The sequence below is a fragment of the Lethenteron reissneri genome, chromosome 29 (genome assembly GCF_015708825.2).
Source record: "Lethenteron reissneri isolate LAM-NWPU_2019-01 chromosome 29, ASM1570882v1, whole genome shotgun sequence".
NCBI classification, from domain to species: Eukaryota; Metazoa; Chordata; class Hyperoartia; order Petromyzontiformes; family Petromyzontidae; genus Lethenteron; species Lethenteron reissneri.
Window position 1 is genome coordinate 724,287 of NC_083807.1, and position 21,657 is coordinate 745,943.

General features: G+C 50.8%; 1 protein-coding gene across 3 annotated transcripts in view; it reads left to right on the forward strand.

Moving 5' to 3' along the window:
• Window positions 1-5,494: 5,494 nt before the first annotated feature.
• Window positions 5,495-21,657, forward strand: part of LOC133349111 (rho-associated protein kinase 2-like) — a 41,701-nt gene continuing 25,538 nt past the window's right edge. For all 3 annotated transcript variants that reach the window (XM_061562304.1, XM_061562302.1, XM_061562303.1), the window contains exons 1-7: window positions 5,495-6,608; window positions 7,648-7,776; window positions 18,087-18,168; window positions 18,935-19,035; window positions 19,995-20,132; window positions 20,295-20,470; window positions 21,282-21,366. In XM_061562304.1, coding sequence (XP_061418288.1) covers window positions 7,684-7,776; window positions 18,087-18,168; window positions 18,935-19,035; window positions 19,995-20,132; window positions 20,295-20,470; window positions 21,282-21,366 — 675 coding nt within the window. In that variant the 5' untranslated portion in view covers window positions 5,495-6,608; window positions 7,648-7,683. The remainder of the gene's footprint in view (window positions 6,609-7,647; window positions 7,777-18,086; window positions 18,169-18,934; window positions 19,036-19,994; window positions 20,133-20,294; window positions 20,471-21,281; window positions 21,367-21,657) is intronic.

Consider the following 21,657-nt stretch of genomic DNA (forward strand, 5'->3'; position numbering starts at 1 on the left):
GTCTCGTACCAACACGCAGATACACGCGGTGGTGTCTCCCGGTCTATCAGCCGACCAGCTCTCCAGACCGACATTGCCCAGCGGCCGCCCCGATTAATCCTGCGGGTGTTCACTGAAAACTACGCGCCGCGTGCTGTGCAGTGGACGTTCAAGATTCCGTGACGTCGTTCGCAAGAGTATGCCATTGTGTACCGGCCTCACAGTCCAAATTTTCCTAATTACCAGCATAATACTTAATTGGAATAAAAAATATAACATCATATGAAAACCTAGCAGAACCCTCCTCAAAAAAAATTTAAACATATTTTTTATTATTATTCTGGACCAGTGGAGATCTTTTGGGTCTCATCAGCGTACAGGCGGGTTAACATAATGCTGCTGGGTTGACAGGCATTATTGGCACTTCATATCAATGATGGGGCCCGCGTCAACACAATGGGCCACCCGCGACGTACGATGCGCTGGTGTGGAGCACTTCCGTGAAGTCCCGCTTCGAATGTGCATCGATGTGGCGTTCGTCTCCCGTTTACACCCCGAGCCAGTGGTGGAAATTCCACATCCATTTAGTCGTTCAGAAGAATTGAAGGAAGCGTAAACAGAGGAAGACCTAACAGAGCATGACTTGACGACGACTTTGAGCATAATGGCACAAGACAGAGGAAAGTGGAAACAAATAACGAAATGGACACCATGGATCGTGACGACGATGGGTAGAGCGCGTTTAGCCATAGAACAACCACTTTTGAGTTACACACCAAGCGCGATGTTTTAATTTGATAGATCTCCGCGAGACGATGAGCAGTCAACCGCCCAAGTAATTATATTTTTTATTCGCAACCCTCGGATTCCCAGCCCCTCGTGCTCCGCTGAGCCACCTGGCCTGAGTAGAATCACACACAAAGACCCCCCCCCCCCCCGTGTCACCTTAACAGACTGCAGGAGCAGTCTGTTAAGGCTATATGGGAGAGAAGTCTGTTAACCGCTACACAACCGCTCCCCACAAACTCACACACGCACACAGATATTTTCTGGTCCGTCAGCCCATACCGGCTTTCCAGACCAACGCTGCCAGGCACCGTGTGTTTAAGGGCGCACAGGGGCTCCCACAGGGACTCCCACAGATCCATTCACACGCAAATGAGGGCCACGCACCTGGCTGTGTGTAAAACGCGCCGCTCCAGCCCCGGGCGGCGAGGGGGCGAGTCGTGGAAGGGGTGGGGGGATGGCGGCAGTGATTAAAGTGAATCACAGCGGGTTGAGGGGCGGGGCGAGGAGGGAGGGGTGAGCCCTGACCCTGGTCTCACCCCCCCGGGGGGGATGGGGGTGGCGAGTGGTTGAGGGCTCAGGGGGGTGGGAGCTGTTGCTATCCCATAGTCATTGGTGCAGGTCCCTGCCTGGGATTGTACCTTCACTTTGGCAATGCCACGTGCCGCCACGACAGCAATGCTCGTGTAGTCGGCTGATGAAGCAGTTGTTTCCTAAGCACAAACAAAAAAATCACTCAACAAATGCCTCAATAACACTGCCCTATGGAGGAGAAAAATATGTACACTTTCAAAGGCGCCTTTTCGGGCAATGTCCGTTCTTTATAGCAACTTTATAGCAATGCTGCAACAATGAACAGATTGCTAGTCCCACGTGCAATCAGAGCAACCCAGAGCCGACGTGATCCTGCTGTGCCCCCTGCTGGCAGCTACTCGGTACGGGATTGATCGCAGACCAAACATGACATTCACAAACAGTGCAGTATCGAGTACACGTCTAGGCAATGCATAGATAGGCCAGGTTTACTCAACGGGAGAACGAGGGGCTCGCCATCGGAAGTGTGCGAGTTCGATCCTGGTTGTGGGGACGACTCAAACCGTCGTCTCTCCTGGGTCGTTAACACGGATATCATGTTGTCGGGAAGTCAGCAATGGGTTTCTATGGTTGTTTCTATATTTGAAGCTTTCGTGACTGGTAAAGTCACGTCGGTAAAAAAATGAAATTAAAATTAATAAAAAATAAAAACAATAAAATCACGACGTTTCAGAGGCAACACAAGCTTCCGTCTGCTATGGTTGTCCTGTGGTTATACTTGCTCCCGTCAGAGGAATGTGGAATTCCACCACTGGCTGAGAGGATGTCAACGGGGAATGAGCACCGCCTCAAAGTGAGGACTTTACTTTTGAATATGCACAGCGGGAATAAACATTGAAAAGCGAAATCTCTGCTCGTGTGGGACTGTGTACGCGGAAGGAGTTTTGCGGAGTGTGTGAGTAGATGCTCAATATATAGTATTAATAATGCAGTGCAAGTAATGTGAAAGCATGCGGTCTCCACTGGTGGGATTATTACTACGACCCTGGTTCATCCCGTGAACTCCTCAGTCTCATGCCTCTTTTCCAAGAGGGTATTTTGCCAAGTCTTCGCAGCCGGGGGCGGAGTTGCCGCTTTGTGTGATCTCAATTGCAGGTGCCTTTATATATTTAATTATACACGTGAAGCTCTGGGAGAAAACCAGAGAACCTGGAAGAAGCCCAATGTAGGGCACATCTGTGGGAATGTAAGGGCACGGTTAAGGGAATGGAAGGGCATGTGAGGGGGTGGCAGGGTATGGCTGCTGGAATACAAGGGCATGTCTGAGGGAATGGAAGGGCAGCATTGAGGGGATGGAAGGGCAGAGCTGGGGGATGGAAGGGCAGGGCTGAGGAAATTGGAAGGGCATGGTTGAGGGTATGGAAGGGCAGGATTAAGGGGGTGGAAGGGCAGGGCTGAGCGAATTGGAAGGGCATCGTTGAGGGGATGGAAGGGCATGGCTGAGGGAATGGAAGGGCGGGGATGGAAGGACAGGGGTGGGGGATGGAAGGACAGGGGTGGGAAATGGAAGGGCATGGTTGAGGGGATGCAAGGGCAGGGCTGAGAGGATGGAAGGGCAGGGTTTAGGGTATGGAAGGGCAGGGCTGAGGGGATGGAAGGGATATGGTTGAGGGGATGGAAGGACAGGGCTGAGGGAATTGGAAGAGCAGGGCTGAGGGATGGAAGGGCAGGGCTACAGGGATAGAAGGGCATGGCTGAGGTAATGGAAGGGCTGAGGGGATGGTAGGGCAGGGCTGATGGAATTGCAATGGCATTTTTGAGGGGGAGGAAGGGCATGGCTGAGGGAAGGGCAGGGCTGATGGGATGGAAGGGCATAGTTGAGGGGATTAAAAGGCAGGGCTGGGGGGATGGAAGGGCAGGGCTGGGGGGATGGAAGGGCAGGGCTGGGGAGATGGAAGGGCAGGGCTGGGGGATGGAAGGGCAGGGCTGGGGGGATGGAAGGGCAGGGTTGGGGGGATGGAAGGGCAGGGCTGGGGGGATGGAAGGGCAGGGTTTGGGGGATGGAAGGACAGGGCTGGGGAGATGGAAGGGCAGGGCTGGGGGGATGGAAGGGCAGGGTTGGGGGGATGGAAGGGCAGGGCTGGGGGGATGGAAGGGCAGGGTTTGGGGGATGGAAGGACAGGGCTGGGGAGATGGAAGGGCAGGGCTGGGGGGATGGAAGGGCAGGGTTGGGGGGAATGGAAGGGCAGGGCTGGGGGGATGGAAGGGCAGGGTTTGGGGGATGGAAGGACAGGGCTGGGGGATGGAAGGGCAGGGTTGGGGGGAATGGAAGGGCAGGGTTGGGGGGAATGGAAGGGCGGGGGTGGGGGGATGGAAGGGCAGGGCTGGGGGGATGGAAGGGCAGGGTTGGGGGGATGGAAGGACAGGGCTGGGGGATGGAAGGGCAGGGCTGGGGAGATGGAAGGGCAGGGTTGGGGGGATGGAAGGGCAGGGCTGGTGGGATGGAAGGGCAGGGCTGGGGGGATGGAAGGGCAGGGCTGGGGGATGGAAGGGCAGGGCTGGGGGGATGGAAGGGCAGGGCTGGGGGGATGGAAGGGCAGGGTTGGGGGGATGGAAGGGCAGGGCTGGTGGGATGGAAGGGCAGGGTTGGGGGGATGGAAGGGCAGGGCTGGTGGGATGGAAGGGCAGGGCTGGGGGATGGAAGGGCAGGGCTGGGGAGATGGAAGGGCAGGGCTGAAGGGATGGAAGGGCAGGGTTGGGGAGATGGAAGGGCAGGGCTGGGGGGATGGAAGGACAGGGCTGGGGGATGGAAGGGCAGGGCTGGTGGGATGGAAGGGCAGGGCTGGGGGGATGGAAGGGCAGGGCTGGTGGGATGGAAGGGCAGGGCTGGGGGATGGAAGGGCAGGGTTGGGGGGATGGAAGGGCAGGGTTGGGGGGAATGGAAGGGCAGGGCTGGGGGGATGGAAGGGCAGGGCTGGGGGGATGGAAGGGCAGGGCTGGGGGGATGGAAGGGCAGGGCTGGGGAGATGGAAGGGCAGGGCTGGTGGGATGGAAGGGCAGGGCTGGGGGGATGGAAGGGCAGGGCTGGGGGGATGGAAGGGCAGGGCTGGTGGGATGGAAGGGCAGGGCTGGTGGGATGGAAGGGCAGGGCTGGGGGGATGGAAGGGCAGGGCTGGGGGATGGAAGGGCAGGGCTGGTGGGATGGAAGGGCAGGGCTGGTGGGATGGAAGGGCAGGGCTGGTGGGATGGAAGGGCAGGGCTGGGGGGATGGAAGGGCAGGGCTGGTGGGATGGAAGGGCAGGGCTGGTGGGATGGAAGGGCAGGGCTGGGGGATGGAAGGGCAGGGCTGGTGGGATGGAAGGGCAGGGCTGGGGGATGGAAGGGCAGGGCTGGTGGGATGAAGGGCAGGGCTGGTGGGATGGAAGGGCAGGGCTGGGGGATGGAAGGGCAGGGCTGGGGGATGGAAGGGCAGGGCTGGGGGATGGAAGGGCAGGGCTGGGGGATGGAAGGGCAGGGCTGGGGGATGGAAGGGCAGGGCTGGGGGGATGGAAGGGCAGGGATGGAAGGGCAGGGCTGGGGGATGGAAGGGCAGGGCTGGGGGGATGGAAGGGCAGGGCTGGTGGGATGGAAGGGCAGGGCTGGTGGGATGGAAGGGCAGGGCTGGGGGGATGGAAGGGCAGGGCTGGGGGATGGAAGGGCAGGGCTGGGGGGATGGAAGGGCAGGGCTGGGGGGATGGAAGGGCAGGGCTGGTGGGATGGAAGGGCAGGGCTGGGGGATGGAAGGGCAGGGCTGGGGGGATGGAAGGGCAGGGCTGGGGGATGGAAGGGCAGGGCGGGGGGATGGAAGGGCAGGGTTGGGGGATGAAGGGCAGGGCTGGGGGGATGGAAGGGCAGGGCTTGGGGGATGGAAGGGCAGGGCTGGTGGGATGGAAGGGCAGGGCTGGGGGATGGAAGGGCAGGGCTGGTGGGATGGAAGGGCAGGGCTGGTGGGATGGAAGGGCAGGGCTGGGGGGATGGAAGGGCAGGGCTGGGGGATGGAAGGGCAGGGTTGGGGGGATGGAAGGGCAGGGCTGGGGGGATGGAAGGGCAGGGCTGGGGGATGGAAGGGCAGGGTTGGGGGGATGGAAGGGCAGGGCTGGGGGGATGGAAGGGCAGGGCCGCGCGGGGCACCCTGGGCTTCGGCCGCCATCTTGTCAAAATGTCGCCTCCCTCCCCGCGCCGCCGCCTCCCGCCTCCCGCGGCGTGAAGCCTCTCCACCTTCTCCTGAGCCTCGTCTTCATCACCCTCCTCCTCCTCCTCATCGTCACTCACCAACAACAACACCACCATCGTCCTTCTCAACAGCATCACCTTGAGCCTCCTCGTCAACACCATCACCGTCATTGTTTGACATCCACTCGTCAGGGGAGCCTCGTCTCCTCTCCTCCTCCTCGTGTGGGAGCTGTCGTGAGTTGCCGTGGGAGTTGTGGCTGTAGTTGCTGTGCTGTAGTTGCTGTGCTGCAGTTGTGGCTGTCGTTGTTTGGTTGTAGTTTGTTAGCGAGTGGGCGGCCCGACCGCTGACTGCGAGAGTTCACGATACAGGCGACAGCTACACACAACTACAGCTACACAACTACAAACACACAGCTACACACAACTACACTCAGCTACAGCTACACACAGCTACAACTACACACAACTACAGCGACACAACTACAGCTACAGCTACACAGATACACACAACTACAGCTACACACATACACACAACTACAGCTACACACATACACACAACTACACACAACTACACACAACTACAGCGACACACAACTACAGCTACACACAGATACAGCTACACACAGATACAGCTACACACAGCTACACACATACACACTACAGCTACACACAGCTACAGCTACACAAAGTTACAAACCGCAACACACAGCTACACTGTTACAGCTTCGGGGAGAGCTACAGCTCCAGTCGACACTACAGCCTTAGCTACACACAGCTACAGATACACAACTACACATACACATACAACCATACCCACATACAACCACACACACAACTACACATACACCTACACATACAACTATACCCACGCAACCATACCCACATACAACTACAGCCGAGGAGGAGGAGGGCTACAGGAACTGCTACAGCTGTAGCTCCGGATACAGCGACCACTCCTGCAACAGGGACAGCTGCTGCTGCAGCAGCTTACATCGACAGCCTCTTGGGAACAGCTACATCGACAATCGCAGCTGTATCGACAACCACAGCCTCGGCAGCAGCAGCAGCAGAGATGACGGAATAAGGCGGCCGGCGAGGTGTGGCAGCGGACATTGTCACGATTGCTGTGGTCACCACCATCCCCACCGTCATCATCGCCGTCATGGTTATACAGTAACATCGTCGTGGTGGATAACTTCATAATGCTCACACGTTGAACATCACTTTCGCCATTGTCACCGTGGTCATCGTCAGTTATCTGAACAGTGATCAGTGTCGTCACAGGCCTCACGATGGTCATGGGGACTTTCATCATGACCACCGCTCTTCACGGTAACACTCTTCATGACCACTCTTATGGTCAACCTCGTTTTAGTAACTCATCAATGGTATAATAATGATGGCCTCATCACCTTCAACATCATCACCGGCCTACCTGTGGGCCCGTCTGTCTCCTAGTTTGTGTGTGAGTGGCCGGCTTGTGTGTCTGGGCCATGTGCTAACTGAATGTGCCGCTGTGTGTGCGCGTCTATTAATCTATGTCTCTTTGTCTATGTGTGTACCTCTGTATATAACGCCTGTGTGTGTGTCCATGTCTCATGTCTGTATACGTGTCTTTGTATCAGCGTCTATGGGTGTGTGTACAGTGGTGCCTGTTTATGTGTGGGTCTAGCTATCTCTCTCTGTATGTTTATGTCTGTGTTTCTGTAGCCTTGTCTGGCAATGTTTCTGTCTCTGAGATTGGGTGTGGGCTGTCTCCGTCTTTGTCTACCTGCATCTCTCTGGTTATGTCGAAGTGCGTGACTGACTGCGTGTGTCCCTTTTGCTCCGTGTACGTCTGTGCATTGTGCCCCCGTGTGTCTCTCTGCATCTCTGCATTTCTGCCGTGCCTGTTTGTGTCGAACCGTATGAGGTGTTCTATGTGTGCATATCACTGTTTTATGTTTCTGTGTGTATTGTATATGGATGTGGTACATCTGCATGGATATCATGTTCTTGTTTCTCTATACAATATCTAAGTATTGCAGTGCCTCGTGTGTGTCTGTGTGCTGTATATCCCTATGTTGGTTATGGCTGTTTGTATATCTGTGTTGATATGTGTATGGGTGTCTCCCCATGTTTGGTTGTGTCGCCCAGTGTGCCAACACAATAAACAGGCCTGGGCCCGCAGTCATGTCGACGGTGGAACCCATGGATGTGCGGTTTGGCCGCCTGGAAGGGATGGTCAAGGACCCCCGCTCAGAAGTAAACGCCGAGGGGCTGCTGGTGAGTGTTCTGGCCGCGATCATCAGGTTTGTCCATCTGTGTAATTGTCTGGAAGTCACAAGCCCAGCGGTGTCCACTTATACCCTAATTCCACTGGCACTTCTGAGTTGAGCCAGTGCGGGTCCTCACGGTATGGGTTGATTTCCGCTGGCTTTTTGCCTTGCCGAGCTGTAACCAAACCATGATAAGTTGGCCACAAGACATCTGAATCTACCTTGGGCCAAGCAGGGCCAGGTGCGGGGTTAAATACGCGTTCATCGCGTGTGACATTGCCATTTGCATGCGTCTCGACATCGCACATTGTGTGTGATGTTAACGGTGGGCATCTGCAATGGAAGAATTACCTGAATCTCCTGACTTGTGACAGCCTGGCTCAGCATGTCACTTGCACGGCTTGGATTTGCCAGTGGAAAAGGAGTATTGTTAAGTGGTAATCATGGTAGACCAGGGGTGGCTGCTTAGTTACTGAGTTAAGGCTGTAGGGCCTGGTTAGTACATTGCGCTGTGAACGCAGTTAGTCGAGTTCAATCCCCTGCCAATGCTAACGTCAGTAAGTGATATCTAAACTGGGTCAAGGCACTCCCCTGCTGTTCATGCTACACTACCCAGTGGGATGAAGTATGGGAAAATAACCCCCTTATAGACATGGCGTGGGAGAGGCCTTCATCCAGTAGTGTATTTACAAGTTCCAGGTAAACAGGTAAATAAAATAATGAGCAGCAACCATGCAGTACACGCACTGTCTTGTCGGGTGAGCGTGTGGCTGGAAGGGCCGTGTGGGAAGCCGACTGCAGCATTCTCGAAAAGTGAAACCGCACTTCACGCTTTAGCGGTGAGGTATGCAGGGCTGTGTACCCGTAGCAGTCTCACTTGAGGTCAGCAGCGAGCCACCTGTTCCACTGATAACTCTTCAGGAAGGAAAAACATTCTTCGCTGGGTTGCACCGTTGTTGCTCACGATCAAATGTGTTATTTTTAGAAAGCCCTATTTACAAAAAAAAATCCTCTGGTCGCATCGTCAGGATTTCCAGGTGTGCTGGTGAGGTAAGGTTGGGCAGGTGGGGCTGATGTGTGCGGTGGTGCCTGGATTTCCTTTTGCAGCCTCCATGTGCATTCATGCCATTGCCCGCACTGGCCACACCCATCGTGACCTTTCCGGAAAAGCCCAATCTGACTCATTTTCTCCCCAACTTCTGGATGTGAAATTGAACCCTCGAAGGAGTTAAATATGTAGAGGCTGGCAGCGCTGGGCTGTGCGTTATAGCGTTTTATTCAACGTGCACATCTCTTTCTATAATTTGCCCTGAATCGTGTTTTTAGTTGCATTACTTACTGCTGCAGTGGTTACAAACAATTTGAAGTAATCGCTGGTTTCTTATTCAGTCCAAGTTAGCATTAGTTTTTAGCATTATGATTGTGCTGGGCATACGTATGCACATTGGCCGGTAATGTGTACAGTGAGTGTGATTTTCTAGCCTTACGGTGTGCATGCACCAGCTAATGAACCGGCTAACGCACGCAGCAAGACGTGCATGTGACTGTTGGTTCACACGCCTGACCGCTCTAAGCAGGACATGGCTATTCAAACATGCTCTATGTACTCGCCCTCCTCTCGTCATGCGTTTCACAGAAATAGGAAGATTTCCCGTAAGCTTCCCAGGCATTTGTATGTATGTTGAACTTCTTTCGCACCATACGTAGCCAACCGTGCTAATCGGAGGTGCGGAGGACGGACAACAAACTAAACACAAATAAGCAGTTTAAAATAATATAGTTTTCAGTCGAGATTTGTATGAGTAGATCATTGAGTGACAGTGCAAACCCCAATGTGGTTGGTTGTATCTCGCAGATCTGCGGCCACTCCCAGAGATGTGGGAAGATGGGTGCCAAGTTGTGTATTAATGTGGCTTCACAAAGCCTTCCCTTGCATGTTTTCTACTTCTGCCTCTGTAGCTGTTTGTGGTGCTATCATTGCTTGGTTCACTTGGAATTGAAGGAGACTGGCTGGCGTTGCGAACTACACAGAGGTTGGGTTGAGGGCCGCAGTTAAGATCCTTTGTTTTGCGTATGGTAGTAGCTGTCTGTGCCACACAGAGAGCAGAGTATGGGGCAACTGCCCGCTGAAGTGGGAAGCAGTTTTGCCTCCTGCAATTGCAGACAACAGAGACCGTCCTGCGTGGACATTTTTTGTTTTGTATATTTACATAGCGTGCTGAAATATTCGCTCAACCAGACTCACCTCGTGCCACCCGGCACGTTCCAGGGCTGCGCTGTCTTGTTTGCTGTGGTGGGAGTTGCTCACGAGTCACATGCTTTGTTCGTTTAAGTTCAGCTGGGTTTCCCAATGCACCGTAAGGTCGAGGTCAGTCATACATACATAATGTACTGTACGTACGTTAACATTTGGTATAACCAGGATAGAGCTCGGTTTGTGTTTGGCTCATTCATTGTGCAGCAGACTCACTGCCCACTTTCCCCTTGTGTACCTCTGACTTGAGGTTTGTTGCACATATACAGCTCTTTTGTCAATCCACTTTGAGATGAAGGATTTCTCACGCTGTGTGAGTCGTGGGAGTTATTTGGCCAAGTCTCACCACGCTGGTTAGTGGGGGTTGGTGAAGGCTGGGAACGTAAGACATGTGAGAGGCGAGTAGCAGTAAAGTACAACAACATATTTGACTGCACTACTGGCAACATAGCCTTACAGCTCGTTTGTGTATGGTGGCCAGCCACCCATCCAAGCACTATTCAGGCTGTTTAGCTGGTGAGAGCTAACATTATCGGGTGCATTACGGCTGATTTGGTCATATGCTGTTTGAAGTGTTTGTTGTGTAAACGCCACAGTCATCATCGTTCATGGCCTGCACTTCCCTATAAATGTTTGTCAAGAAATATCTGAGATGAGTCCAGTGGTGGGCTCGGTGAGATGCTGGCACGGCTGGAAGTGCCACTCTCCGTGTTACTAATCAAAGGGGCGGCGGGCGTCGTGCCCGTGGCGTGAAGCTCTAATTCCTTCTCAGCACGGCGCCCACATTCACATTTAACGATTGTGGCAATCACCTGCTGACACGCGCTGACGAGTGTCCTGTGGCTGGGAGCCTCTGTGGAGGACTGTGCTCTGATCTTGTCTTGTAATTATTTGTTGTTATCCCATGCACAGATGGTGCAGCTGCGGTGTAACCCTTGTAGCTTTCAGTGTTTTAAAGAAAATGCAGCCCAAAAAACTGACTATCTCTAATGCTGTGTGTCCTAGGTTGTCTTACCTTTAAAGCTTTCTTGGAAATAATGCTTTTGAACATTATTGTCAGGCACGTCATTATAGTACTTTAGTGATGTCATCCATGACTGCTTGGATCTCTCAAGATCAGTGCACATAATAGTGCTAGAAAATGGCCCACTGAAGCAGATACCACAAAGTTATGTCTGAAATTCCTATAAGTGACCATTAGTCCACTTAATTTTTGTCCACTTTCTCACTCACTCTACCTTTGAAAGTAATGTTTGTCGCATGACAGCCAAGCTAACATTTTTAAAAAATTCTCAGACCTGACATTTATTCAGATTGAATGCATAACCAAATTCAATACGATAATTATTTTGCGTGCAATGATTGGTGGCCAGGCTGACACCATCAACTCACGACATTAGTGGACCCGTTTTAATCACAAGCAACTTCCTGCATTGAAATCCAAGATCTCAGGCATGTTAACTCAATACTCTGACATTTCAGCCATCCAGCCACCTATGTATGCATGTATGTTGTTGAACTTCTTTCGCACTGTACGTAGCCAACCGTGCTAATCAAGAGAATGCGATAGCAGTATTCCTGACCCTAATTATTTGGTATTTTCTTGTCATAACGAACCTTAACTTGTATTTTTGACAGCTTAGGACACGGCATATGTTTCTAGAAGACGAGAGCTGTCTGGATTGTTTAATCGATGGCAGAGTCGTGTGTCTGACAGATCAGCAGCTCCCAAGCAGGGGTCCCTGCTGTGTCTGTTACCCAATGCACATATCGCTTGATATGTGAGCTAAGAAGACTGGCTGACATGGGGAGACAGGGAGAGGGAGTTGTGTGACTTGCTATGTATTCAGCTACTGTACTGTTAGTGGCGTAATGTTGGTGGTACCCGGCTATGTGGTGGTATGGTGTGGGCGGTGCTGTATGTCAGTGGTGCCTGGCTGTGTGGTGGTGTTACTTGGTGGCTTGTGAATGGTGATCTTCGAACGTTTTTGGAGTCGATCAGCAACTTGTGTATATTCATGTCGAAGTTGGTGAGTGATCCAGTGGGCGGCTTCAGGAGTAGCCAAGTGAATATCTGAAATGCTGCCAGCAAAAGTTTGAAGCGAGCAGGGCAGTTACTTTCTAGTACATGGCTTGAGACCAGTCTAAAAGATATCCAAATCTGTCGTGTGATTTTCTGATGTGGTTCAGCACAGACCATTGCTTGTGGGAAAGATTAATGTGGTTCGGTTTTTCTGTGGGACTGGCAATTAAGTGTTCATTCGGGACGTTGGCATTGTCCCAGGTTGCTCTGCACTGAGCCGTAGGTTTGAGTGTGGACGTTGTGAGAATGTGCGCTCAGTCTCAAAGTGGCTTGCAGAACGTTAGGCATTTTAAGGTTCTGAAATTCCTCAGGAATTGGTACATTCTGATTGGCCGTGATGCGGATGTAGACACAAGTTGTTTAAATGGTGTGCTATGTGGTGCTGTGTTGTGGAACTGTATGTTGTTGGTGGTATGCTGCATGGTAGATCTGGGGTGTGTGGTGGTGCTGGGCTGTGTGGGGGTGGTCTGTTGCATGGTGGTGCTATGCGGTGATGCTATGTGATAATGATCCTATGGGGTGGTGGGGAGGCTGTAGAGGCTGTGTTCACTGTGTGAAGAAAACACGTACCCACACACAACAGCCGTCTGTTCTGCAGACGCTCCGGAGATCCACAGGAGAAACAAAGACACAAAACAAGTTGAAACACAGCGGTGCATAAAAAAAACACGTGTTGCCAAATCCAATGACAATTGGGTGAGCGTTTGCATGGCTGGGCTGGTGCTGGGGAAGGCGGCACGACTGCGTGCGCAGCCCGAGCTCCGAACAGAGCCGCTTTCACGTTGCTCTGGCCCCGCGACGCCACCACACGCTCGGTGGAGCAGCACAATCGGCGATTGTGACGGCCGGCATTTGCAGAGTGATCTTTATACTTGACGGAACCAGTGGACCGCACATTTGGAAGTTGTGATGAAAAACACGGTGGAATTTAAAACAATTTTTTAATGAGTATTTACACAAAGCGCTCGTTAAGGAATCGGCTAAACATCCCTGAGGCAGGACCCTCCTGTCAACAAAAGTTCCTGAGGTTCTAAAAAAGTTTGCTGGATAAATAATAGGGGGTGTTTGCTTGCATACATACCCTGGTGATGTTACACATTCCCCTTACTTTTACCGGCATGCCGTTGCAGCATGAGGATTTTCCTTCAACTCTGCTCTTGTATGAATTACATTTATATTTTCTAATACAAGCAACACAGTCTACAAAGAGAGGAGTCACATTGCTGCTTTCAAAGTTGCAATGTGTGTCGGCTCAACCCTCCCTGAGGCTGTAAGTCATTAAGTGTGTCATTAGGCTATCAACAATGCTCTGATTCACCTTTTAATATCAATGGTTATGTTCACAATACTTGCATCGAATCAGCAGTGTATCAATCTTTTTAAATTAGCATATTTTGGATGTAATGGTTTTGTGTCATTCCTGCAGCCACTAGAGGCCGATATGTTGGCCACAGTTTAAAATAAAACGATTCTAAAATCTAATGGCGACCTTGAATTGTGACTTTTAATAAAATCGCCAGGGGCGGTTTGTGGTAAATCGTTACACCCCTAAAAAATAACTCGCATCGTTTGTAGCAGCATTACTAAAAATATGTATCGCTGAAGGCATGTGTGGGTGGACGGACGTGCGTAAATCTGAAGCCGTCACGTCTGTAAGTTTAGCCGTGTGTTGTTTTAATCATTCCACCCCAGCGCCATTTGTGGATTGCCGTCTCTGGAATCTCCTCCATTGCACTGTTACTGCTGCGTGGCCTCGTGCCATCGCAACCGAGGCGCCGTTGTGCAGCCCGCAAGCATGTGATGCACGGGCTTGTGCATAGAGCCATGAAACTCGTCCCATTATTCTCTTAGCCCTCGTATTTAATTCCTTCCCATAAAAAACAGTTGCAAGCGGAAAGTAGCTTCAGCAGATGGCCACTTGAAGGTTGTGCCATTCGCCACCACCGCCGTATCCTTGTTCAATCATTTCTTACATGCTAATTCACACATGAATGTATAAGTAACCGGCTCATAATATATTAATAACCATGAAATAAGCCCTCTCCATCACTGCCCTCTCTGAGGTGTTACCGGTTGTTAATCCTTTGAAAAACCACACGACATGAAATATTCACTCAGGTCACGCATATAAGACATGGCAAAGCGCTACGGTTATGCTCATAACGCCTGCCTTGTCATCTCGAAAATCTCTGGCTGAGTGATGCTTGGGTGCAGCGCTGACAGGAAACCTCATGCTGCTTGTGGAGCAGAAGGCGTTCACGCTGGTGGGTATGGCTGTGTGTGCTACTCCTCAAAAACCTGACGTGGGTTTTTGTGTTCATGACCTGGTGGTATTTGCCTGTGCTGATGCACGAGTGGTACTAGTCTTGTGTGCCAGGTGGTACATGCTGGGTGATTCATGTCAAATGGTTCGTCCTGGAAGTTACTTGCCGTTTGGTTCTGGTTCATGCTGGATGGTACTTTTTGGTTGGTATTTGCCTGATGGTTTGTACTGGCTGATACCTGCTGGGAGGTGCATGGCAGATGCCTGCTGTGTCTTCTGTAGGGATTGGTAATGGCAATTGATGTGTGTTTGCCGGTGCATGCTATATGGTGTGTGTGAAGTGGTTCATGCTGGATCGTGTGTGTTAGCTGGTCCTTGTCACTGGCAGAGCCAATGGGGGGGTGGAGTGGCACGTTTATTAGTAATAAATTGGCATTTTGCGAACCCCACTGCCACTGTGTCTCTATGAGATGATAGGACAATAGTCTGAGTCCATAATTGGCAATAAGTAACGGCAAAGCAGCTATAAGTGGCTCAGAATTGTGCGTAGTTGCGTATACAGTACACGACTTCCCTGAAGGCATACCTTCAGCGAGCGCGATGCCGATCACACACGGTTCGAATTCGACCCTCGATCGATTGCTGTGCCATCGCTGCACACGCGTCGAATAAAAAGCGAGGGACAAGTCCTTACTAACAACTCCTCTATCATTTTTCATTGCTGGAGGGGTGGCCCCCCCTACCTGAAAATCCTGGCTCCGCCATTGGTGCTTGTTCACTTTTGTGTGTTAGCTGGTGGGTTCCGGCTGCTTGGCCACAAGTGAGCACCCAGCATAAGTTGCTGGGTGCTCACAGTCACTGGTGCCGAGTTGTTCAGATGAATGATCCATGTAACGAGCGAGCTGCTGCTTCTCCTGTAGCCGTGCACTTAGGCTCGCGGGTAAAACAATCGTAATGGCAGCCATAGCGCCGTCTTACCTCGATTGGGTAGGGTCTACTGAACCAGCAGGAGTGTCATGTGCTATCTGCATGCTGGGGCACGAATGGACGGGCAGCCGCACACACGCAGCAACACCCAGCCCCAGCCAAACACAAGATGCTGTCGTCAGGAGTCCAGTAATTATGAAACAAAAAATTGTGATTCTGCGTTGGCAGTGGTACACAAAAAAAAACTCGGCATGTTAATTAATAACACTACTCAAACGAAGAAAAGGTATGTAATAGGTGAAAGGTCAGGCAATGACCCTGCTATCAAGAAGGCCATTGCCCGAAACGTTGCTTTTTATTTTTATTTCTTAATCATTAAAAGTGATTTCCTGCTCATGAGCATAGGGGCAGTGCTCATCTCCTGTTCACAGTCCTGAGCCAGTTGTGAAAATTCCACATTTTGATGGCGGGGCAAGTCTCTCCTTAGTGCAACCGCTTGACTTCACCACAAAGTGATACTTTCTTACTGACCCCCGAGGGAGGGATGATGGGTCAACTCTCAACCAGGATTTGAACTCGCAACCTTCTGATTGCAAGCTGCTCACTGTATTGCTTAGCCACCTGTAGTTATGAAGCACCTTAAGCATGGTGTTGGATAAGCATTCCTCTGCAATTTACGAAGAGCTGTGTAATCACACTGTCCACAGATTGTGTTTTCAAAAACGGGGCATCTGCTGAACTTTCCTGGTTCATGAGGCTGCTGACACAGCTTCGCCTCTGTAATACCTGGGGCTGTTGACATTTGCGTCGCGATATGAGCTAAACTGGTATCTAAATGTTACGATTAACATCGTAACGTAACAATTAGCTCGTCCGTTTTAGCTGATGCATCTTAGCTGGTGAGTGTTAGCCGATGTGTCAGAGATCATCTCTGCCAAACCAACCACTTGTGTGCCACGCCACCTTCCGAGGTGCTTGCTAACAGCACTTGCCTCAAAAACCCATGTAGTCTACACGGGAGGGGGGGGGTCTTTATCTTTTTACTCAATGAGCAGACTGAGCGCGAGTGAGCGAGCGGCTGAGCGGAGTGTGGCCGAGTGGCTCTCGGTCACGTGCCACCGTGCTGACAAGCCGGGACCTGCAGCGCCAGGGCTGCCAAGCGAGCTCACCGCACCCGTCACCTGGCGTTGGTGTTCACCGCGTGCCGCCTCTGATCCGCCACGGCGTGGCTGGTGGATGGAACACGTGTCGAGGAGAACTGTCCACTTCAATAACGCACACTGCTGCTGTAAACTAGGGATGTCACAATTCCTCAGTCAGTCAATTAATTGTCGCCTATAATTTATCCACTGCTGAGTAGATGTGTCACGAAGTCGCTGCCATCCATCACGGTCACTAGCTGCTACGCATTGCTCTGTCACCACGGTGGTTGTCCTCTTGGGCGAGTTTCATACTTTGGTTGCCATTCCTTAGTTATTCTCTCACACTGGCTATTGTGTTCTGTCCAAGACCACTTTGTAATGTTATGGATGTAAGTTGTTTAACTTATTTCGCACCCTACGTAGCCCACGAACTATACACAAAGAGCACCTCTAAAGAAATGAGTTTTCAATCTAGATTTAAAAGTGTATAGCTCCAGTGGCATCCTAATATCGGAAGGAAGAGCATTCTAGACGGCCACAGATGCGCACCTTAAAACTCGCGATGGAGCATGATGGCCTAAACTTGTTTTTGCTCTCTAATCCATGTTCCACTGTTTCAGTGTAATTCCAAACATATGTCTCACTTCTGTGTGTATGCCTTTCAATTAGCCCTCACTTGGGTATAAATAAACACTTATGGATATCTGTATCTCTTTGTTAATGGAATCTCACCTGCATGGAAACAAATACTTTTGTGTGTCTGTCAATGGGCACTCACCTGGATATAAATAAAGACTTCTGTCCATATTTCTGTCCATATGTCTGTGAGTGGGCTCCTACATGAGTATTAATGAAGACTTCCATCTTTGTGCCTTTGTCAATGGTTTCTGACCTGCATTTTGATAAAGATCTGTCTTGTTTGTTTATTTTTATTTGTTGATGGGAGTAAGAAACATGCTTGTTTGTTGGGTGAATCAATATATCTCAGTTTTGGATTCTTTAGTCCACGTGGCATTAGCGGCCGCCCTGCGGAGCGGAGCGTTTCATATTGCTGGTTATGGGCATGAATAGCTGGAATATATCCCACACTCAGACCTTACACAGAACTTGGACTTTCAGTCTTGCTTGCTCTTTGGTTAATAATGTGGTTTTATGCTGATCTCAGCCCTGATCTGGCTGCAGTATTGAGTCATGACCACTCTGGGCTAATTTGGAAGTAGTGTTGTTAATTTAGTTTATTTTTCAGTTTTGGTAAAAAAATGAAGTTTAGTTATTTTGCGCTGGGAAATCAAATTGAGCTGGTGACTTGGATTGCGAGACCAGTGTGCTAACTGTAACACCACGGCAGTAGTTGCCTATATTGTGTTCCTGTCCTATCAAAATTCTGAATCCTGCGTTTTACCCAGTTGGGCAAATAATGATGTCCTCCTTGTAGTTATCACCAGAGGCGTGAGTGTCCAAATTCCCTAACTCGGTCTCTGTGGGAAATGTTCTGGCAGCAAATGTAATGCGTCTCATGTTCCAACATTCTAGAGTAGCAGTGAAAATGAGAGGATGCGTCCTGTGTGCACTGGCTTGACTCCTGAGTAACGTATTTATTAATTTCCATATGTGTGCGTCTGTGCCGTTATTTTTGTTTTGCTTTTAGGACGGCCTCGACGCGCTGGTGCTAGATTTGGACTTCCCCGCGCTTCGCAAAAACAAGAATATCGACAACTTCCTCAACAGATGTGAGTGCTCTTCATCGTCCCCAGTCAGCGCTGACCGGCTTAGTGAAGTATGGTCACCCTTCTCCAGCACTCTGCCACACTCCCTATGTCGTCACCCCGACACCATGCCTAGCATTGAGCTGTGCCACGCGTCCAGCACTTCCATCAATCCACTGCTGGATTAAGGCCTCCCCACGCTGTGTGGGTCTTGGTGGGGTTCTTTACCATACTTCACTACATTGGTCAGAGTGCAGGTTTCTGAAGGCAGGGACTGTATACAGGGGAACATGAAGTATAATGCAGCAGTGTAATTAATTGCATTGCCCTCTCCTGCCCAAGCTGTACTCACAGCATATAGCAACCTGTTGTGCATGGAGGTCAACCTTCTAAGAACTTTCCAGGTTCATGCCTGCTTAGCTTCCAAGATTTGATAAGATCGGCTGCATTCTGTGTGATTTGATCATAGGCTGAGCCTATGATGTACAGTGGGCAGAGGTGCGTTGGGGCAAGAAACAGGAAAGTGTGGTTTTTGCCCCTTCCTGGAGGATAGGATCATGACCCCTGGTCTAATCCAGCATCCATTCGTCTTGAGAAGTTGGGGGAGGTAACATACTTGTGACTTCAAGGTGAGTTCTCTCCACTCTAAACTTTTGTCCCCACCGTAGGCATTGTAGTCCTTACACTCACAGGTCCCCTTCATGGTGTGCGTTTTGAGTCTGTACATTTACACATTTGTCTTAGTCTTGTGGATTGAGGGATTTTGACCAACGAGGTGTAATGTTTTCAGACGAGAAGGCGGTGGGGAAGGTGCGGGACCTGCGCATGAGAGCCAATGACTACGATGTGGTGAAGGTGATCGGGCGGGGAGCCTTTGGCGAGGTGCAGCTGGTACGACGCACGCCTCGCTCGCACGGTGCAGCACCAGCAGCAGGACACACACGGCATGAACGCAACCCTACATACAAGACACATGACATTCACAGGACACACCCGCATGACACATGACACTAGACACTCACCGGACCACACAACACACAGGACACACGAGATTATGTAGATGCATAGTTGAGGATGTATGGCTACCTGTTAGATGTGTGGTTGTCGACTCGAGATGTATAGTTTGTTACAGAGTTACATTTGTGAATTAAAGCTTTCGTGACTGCAGGAATTCATATTCTTTGGGTCTTTCGGTAATTTCACGTAGATAGGTTCAAAGAAAATAACAAAAAACTACGACGTTTCGATCGCAACACAAGCGGTTCTTCGATTTTACATTTACAGGTTACATTTTTCACACCAACACAGCTGCCTTGGCGCGCCGAGCTGTCATGGCTGCGGCTCTGCAATCTCACATTAACACGCTAATCTCTCACATTAACATGCTCATCTCTCACATTAACACGCTAATCTCTCACATTAACATGCTCATCTCTCACATTAACATGCTCATCTCTCACATTAGCATAGCCACCTCAGCGCGCTTGCCGTGGAGGCCGCTCACCGATCTTACATTTAACATGCTAACTTTTACTTGGCAGCCCTTTAATTGGTGGAAACCCCACCACCTTCGCGGTCACCGTCCATCACTTACATCACATTAGCTGCCCCGCCCATGCTGCTGACAATCAGGCTGCGCCCATTTCAGGCCTTTACAAACGGTTTGCCTTACGAAGCTAACCCCCTTTTCCTGATGACGACCGCTTGTGTTGCGATTGAAACGTCGTAGTTTTTATTTTCTTTGAACCTATTTACGTGACTTTAACGAAAGATCCAAAGAATTAGAGTTACGTTTGTCTATTGGATGGGTGAGTGTGGCTGCGGTGGTTGACCGTGATTGCTGCCTGCAGGTTCGTCACAAAGCCACCAAGAAGGTGTACGCCATGAAGCTGCTGAGCAAGTTTGAGATGACAAAGCGATCTGACTCGGCATTTTTCTGGGAGGAGAGGGACATCATGGCCTTCGCCAACAGCCCCTGGGTCGTGCAGGTGAGATGGGAGTGAACACTGTCCATCCCTCTCCAGTCTGTGGTCTACTACACTTGGGCCAACTAACCCTATCCCATAGCCCTCACCTCCCCCCGGTCCAGTACGCGTTGTCGTATTTCCATTTGCGTCGGTGTTTATTGTTCGCTGGCTTTGTCACTGCAGCTGTTCTACGCGTTCCAAGACCACCGCTATCTGTACATGGTGATGGAGTACATGCCGGGCGGAGACCTCGTCAACCTCATGAGCAACTACGACGTCCCCGAGAAGTGGGCGCGTTTCTACACGGCCGAGGTGGTGCTGGCCCTCGACGCCATCCACTCCATGGGCTTCATTCACAGGTGACGGCGCCAGGGGTTCGCGCAGGGATAACGCGGCAGCTAGTCACATCAAGTAAAATCATGACTCTATTGGGCATTTCCGCCATTCGTAGAGCGCAAGGCTATCACAAAGGTGCTGTATTTCCAGGTGAGGGTAGTCTGCAGGAGTTTCACAGGAGCGGGTGATGTTGCTTTGTAATTTTACCCAATTCATTTGCGAATAAATTTCAAATTTGAACCGTGATTCCGGCACACGTGGCCTATTTTTTAAAATTATGTCATGATTAGCATCATGATCTATAACCTCCACTGCGAAGCAAATGACGTGTCATATTTATTGTTAATACACCCACAGTATTAACCAGAGCAGCTGCTGAGGCGCAAACCACAACCTCTGCAACAAGTAGTAAGCGTGCTACGGCTCAGCCATGTCACCGCCAATTAGCGATGAAGTCGATTCCTTCACGAACATAATCCACTTCTTTTTTTGCTGGTGATTACTCAGTGCCCCTTTAAAACTGGTGGCTATCCCCTCCATGCCATGCCCAGCGTGACACAGCTGAAGATGCCGATGGTACAACCAATCCCCACCCAGTACCTCCTGTCCAGCATCCCACATGGCAAGAGACGAGACTTTTTACCCCAACTATTTTTGTGTTATTCGATTATTTGAGTAATCGAGCTGATAATTGGTAGTGATCGATAATTACTCAAATAACTGAATATCCTAGCTCCAGCAGCGAGAGCTCCTTGCTAACTCCTGAATGGTCGTTAGTAGTACTTGCCGCTATCCGAGCTAACTGCGAATGCGCGCACGTTGTGTGTGTCGCAGGGACGTGAAGCCGGACAACATGCTGCTGGACAAGAACGGACATCTCAAGCTTGCTGATTTTGGCACCTGCATGAAGATGGACACCGTATGTCCGTCCACAGACACACAGACGCACGTTTCTGGCACTGCCGCTTAAAATGTCAGCAGCGTCTCCGACCCGTGGTCGCGTGGCCCGTGTGGTGGTGTCATTGCTAATATATCTAGGTTTAGTAAAGGCTTTATGATTAAGCCACAGACAAATCAGGAGTTATGAATGGCATGTAATCTGTCAAAAGAGCTGGTGCTCAGTTAATTTTATTGCACAACTGGGACCAGCTATGACTGGCTTGATAATCTCGATCACACTGTTTTCAGAACAGGCGGTCGGCGAGAGCAT